Below are 4,732 nucleotides of genomic sequence, written 5' to 3' on the forward strand. Positions count from 1 at the left end.
TGTGTGTGTGTGAGGGGTGGAAAGGGGAAACGGAGGAAAAGGATGAACAAGTTGGATCGAGTATAAATAGCGGTCTATAAATTATGCCATCCACGTACGCGACCGAATGCCGTCCTTAAGGCATTGGTCGAACAGACGACGTCACCCAATATCACGATATTCGATGTAGACGACACAGACATCGTCGACGACGGCAACGCAGACGTCGCGAATTACCGTGGAAATAAAATGGACGATTACTTCTCTCGAATCGACTCGCCGCGACGATATTTCCCGTCTACCTGGTTTTTCCTGTTGTATCGCGGAGAAAAACTTGATCGAGATCGACGAGAGGCAGTCTCACCGCGGTAGATCTCACGGCGGATTTGTCGGAACGCACGCCTAGGAAGGGCACATCCCGGATGCGAGCGGTCGCAGTTCCCGTTTTTGGCCCAGACCACGCGTGCGTGTCCGATCGATCGATCAGAGCAATTATCGATACGCGTGCTGATACGTGCTTTATCCGTTGCGTGTGCGTGTACGATGAGATACGTCTGTAATTGGATGTGGGCCCCCGCGACGTGTTTTCGCGAGGTGCTGCGACGCCGGATAACGCAGAAAGCGGCCCGTACGGCCGTAATAAATTGCCGTTAAACCGGATTTCATACATCATTAATAAAACGGTTAATTATCGATTACGAAAAGTAAACCGGAGTGACGCTTTTTCATCAATTTGATTAAGATCCTTTTTACGTCGGAATGACGTGCGTTAAAGATACGCCTTTGACTCGATATTGACAAACTAATGATTTTGAGAGGGGTCTCTCTCAAATAAGCTGTCCAATTATACAAGCATCATCTATCAAGTGGCGAATCAGAGACACGCGTTCCGACGCGACGCGTTAGAACGGACTACTGTCGGGCATCTCTCAGTGTATCACGCGACTTTGATATCACCGATGTTACCGATTTTGTTTCCCTACAAATATGGAATACTCATAACTCTTGGGAAAATATGGCAGGGGTTTCCACAAAACTGGAAATCAGGGAAATCAAGGAAAATCAGGAAAAGGTCAAGGAATTTTTTGGAAAATTAAAATTCTGGAAAAAATAAGTCTAATACGCGTACATTACACTTACGTATAATTTTGGAATACTATCAACTTAACAATTAAATGCAAGCAGTGTCTGCGACATTAATAATATTGCTATGTTAAATATTGCTCTCTCTCTCTCTCTCGACAAAATATTTGACGATTTTCCAAGATATAACAAATTTCAAACTATTATTGAAAGTATCAGGGAAAACAATGAAATTGTATCTGAAAATTAGGAAAAAGTCGTAGAGTCTTACTACGAGGAACTCGTGATAACCTACATGAGCGTGCAAACAGCCTCGTTACGCTGAGAAAATGCTCGCGCCGCTTGAATCGTTCATCACGGAATTGCATCTGCTAGCGGTAATGACCGGCCAATTTGGCTATTAATTGATTCCGAGGCAGCGGGTCTGGGCGGTACCCCTGACCGGCTCGCGCGAGAGGAGGTCGAGCAAGGTCGATGTCGTGGAATCGATAAATCGCCATCATTCATTCGTCGTTGCTCGTTCGCTCTCACGTGTGCGTGTTACGGAGCACACGTGCCCCGCTTGTTCTTGCCGTGCACACGGCGGACGGACGGACGATCGATACTCGGGGTATCATCGTACAAACGCAGACCGCGGGCCATCTCGCTCTCGTCCGTGTGCAGCCATCGCCGAAGATCTACCGTGAGATCGTGCCGCCGATCAGACACGATCCTTCAAGCGCAACGCTCCCCCGATCGTAACCGTGACGAATGAGATCTCAGCGACGCGCGACAGCTCTCGCCCGAAGGTTCTACTTAGCGGCGCACCTGGACTAGCCCCGCTTTTACGACGGCCACGTAATACTGTATCGTACACAAGTATGACACACAAGTAGAAATAATGAAAACAGATGTGGCAAATTTCGATTTTGTGTTTAATATTTATAAGCTAAATCAGGGCACGAGACAACTGATCGACGTTGCTAGTAAAGTCGGGCGTCACATTCTTCAGCTAACATTCCTCTGGAGTATCTTATTCCTACGCGAGAGAGACAGAGAGAGAGAGAGAGAGAGAGAGAGAGAGAGAGATCTTTGAAGTCATGCCGCACGTCGGAGTGATTTTTCTGATGATCGATGTGTGCACCGTTTTGAAGATCATTGATATCGTAAGAGCAAATCAATTTGACATCTTCATTAGAACCTTGCATGGGATTGACGGACGAGAAATTGACTTTAACTAATTATCGATCTTCTGATTTAACCACTATATTTAAGTACAGTGATTTAATAACAACTCGTGTCAGTCAACTGAATGTTTGGTGAATCGTGAGCCATTATGAAAACTAAGTTGCGATAATGCAAATCTTCATGCAAATGCAACCGGAAACTCAAGTACTATTTGATACCCGCATCATAATTTATCGAGATTAATCCGGTGTAACTGTTTTAATTAGCCCCCACTGAACGAGACTTATTATGAATAAATTAACGCAATATGTGTTTCTCTTCCCTCGTTTAAAGCTATTTCCCCCCCCCCCTCTCTTATTTATATCTGATGCATGTATATCTGTATACATTATTTAAATTATGTATTCTGCATTTCCAGGCGAACGACCAAGCAGGTTTTATCTGGCAAGAGAAGAAGCTGATCTCTCGCTGGATCCCAACACGGGGATGCTAAGGATTCGACAGCCGCTCGATCGGGAATCACGTGACAAATATGTTCTCAGCGTCGAGGCACGTAATGGCGTCTCCGTTGGATATTGCCAGGTAAATTACGCATCCAGATAATCATCGTATCTCGTATTAATCTCACCGTAATCATAGCTGTTTATCCATGTTCTCGATATATTTATCCTGAATGTACATATATAATAATCCAGAAGCGTGCGAAAAATTCGCATTATGATTTTTTTACGTTATGATTTTTCCGCATCGATATTATAATATATTAATATTCAGTGAACAACGCACACGTGCTTGCCAGCAAATTAGTACTGATTTTAAAAGAAGGATTTTTAATCCGTCATTTACCGGTTTTTGTATTAACGAAGCACGAGCAGCTCCGTTTTTTCGCTTGCGCGCCGTGAAAAACGTATTGCCGAGTCAATCGAAGCGCTTACACGACGTCCGTCCGTGTTTTTTCTTTCCGTTGCAGTTGGAATTGATCGTGGAGGATGTGAACGACAACGCGCCGTCATTTCGCACAAACACTGTTCGCATCTCGGTGCCAGAATCGCATCCTCTTCACGTGCCTTTGTACGTGGCGCACGCTACCGATCCCGACGTCACGCCGTTGTTGCCGATACGCTACATTCTCGGTCAGAACAGCAACAACCTGTTTGGGATAGACGAGCGCACCGGCGAGCTCTATTTGGCGAGGCGATTGGATTACGAGACTCAGCAGAGGCACGGTCTCCTGATAAGCGCCCTGGACGGCGCCGGACTCTCGGCTAACCTCAGCCTGAGCGTCGAGGTGCAGGACGTGAATGACAACCCCCCAGTGTTCGAGAGGAACGAGTATCATGTGGAGGTTCCCGAAGGCGCCAGGCTCGATTCCCAGGTGAGAAAAATCTTCATTACACGCCCGTCACGCGAGCATTTGTTTGTCGAGAAGATGCAATAGAGTTTTTCGAAAAAGGAAGAGAGAGAGAGGGAGAGAACAAGAGAGAATTTTTGGATCGGATGGTAAAGTTAACAACCTCTCTCTTCAACCTTTCTTCAACCGCTCTTCATCGGTACTGTCTTCGCGACCAAAGATATGATGGTTCCCTTCCCCCCCCCCCCCGGTTGAATTCTTTTTGCTCCTACATATCCAAATGTACTTCTCCTGTATCTGGGATGCGTAATTTTACCCGGGACAACCAGGAAGAACGCGCTTATGAACCCTTTGCCCCCTCTCGTATCGCGAGGCGTACGCCACGGCTACCAGTCGTCTGTATTCCCCTTCCGGGTAGCTTCTCTCGAGAGAGAGAGAGTAGGGAACAGAAGAGGAAGAAGAAGAGGAAGAAGACGTTGACTCGTAAAGTTCACCTTGTAGGCAAAGAGAGAATTAACCCTGCGCCGACTAGGAACGGAATTAACCGGACGCTGCAGCGAGATTAGCCGAGATGTTATTCCGCTATGGCTGCTCGACCCGTTCGAAACCAAGGAGATGGATAGGGAATGCCTGATAGTCTGATATTCAGACACGGCACGTTGCCGCGCGTTGATACCGATTGCGAACAGCGAGTTCCACGAGAGCAGAGGATTGATAGGTAACAGTCGATAGGCCTGCAGGAACGCCGTGCCGTGCCACACGGTCGATCATTTCGCGAGTGTATAATGGCGAATTCGATTGGGATGCATTCAGTGCACGTTGCTGCGTATTAAAGTTGTCGTACATAAATTAACGTAAAAATCTGCATTTAATATAAAAACAGATTAAACCGTGAAATCCTCGATACAATTTATTGTGCTGTTAAGTAAAATCTTTATTTTATAATTCAAAATATTTACATTTTACATTTTACATTCATTAAATCAGTGTATAACTAGTTCGCATTATTGCATCCGAATTTACTATAGGTTTCCAATTACTCAACGAGATCTATTGCATTGTATACAATTATATCCCCAAAATAATAGAATTTCGATGGAATTTAAGAAATTTAAATTCCTACGTCATTCAAATCTATATATATATATATAT

At 45.2% G+C, this 4,732-nt stretch overlaps 1 protein-coding gene across 1 annotated transcript in view; it reads left to right on the top strand.

The window, feature by feature from the left end:
- LOC108756818 (protein dachsous) overlaps nucleotides 1–4,732 on the top strand; it is a 72,420-nt gene that overhangs the window by 29,632 nt on the left and 38,056 nt on the right. The window contains exons 3-4 of the mRNA XM_018500893.1: nucleotides 2,648–2,811; nucleotides 3,200–3,604. Of these exons, the coding sequence (XP_018356395.1) occupies nucleotides 2,648–2,811; nucleotides 3,200–3,604 (569 nt within the window). The remainder of the gene's footprint in view (nucleotides 1–2,647; nucleotides 2,812–3,199; nucleotides 3,605–4,732) is intronic.

Source organism: Trachymyrmex septentrionalis, unplaced genomic scaffold, assembly GCF_001594115.1.
Source record: "Trachymyrmex septentrionalis isolate Tsep2-gDNA-1 unplaced genomic scaffold, Tsep1.0 scaffold13, whole genome shotgun sequence".
Lineage (NCBI taxonomy): Eukaryota > Metazoa > Arthropoda > Insecta > Hymenoptera > Formicidae > Trachymyrmex > Trachymyrmex septentrionalis.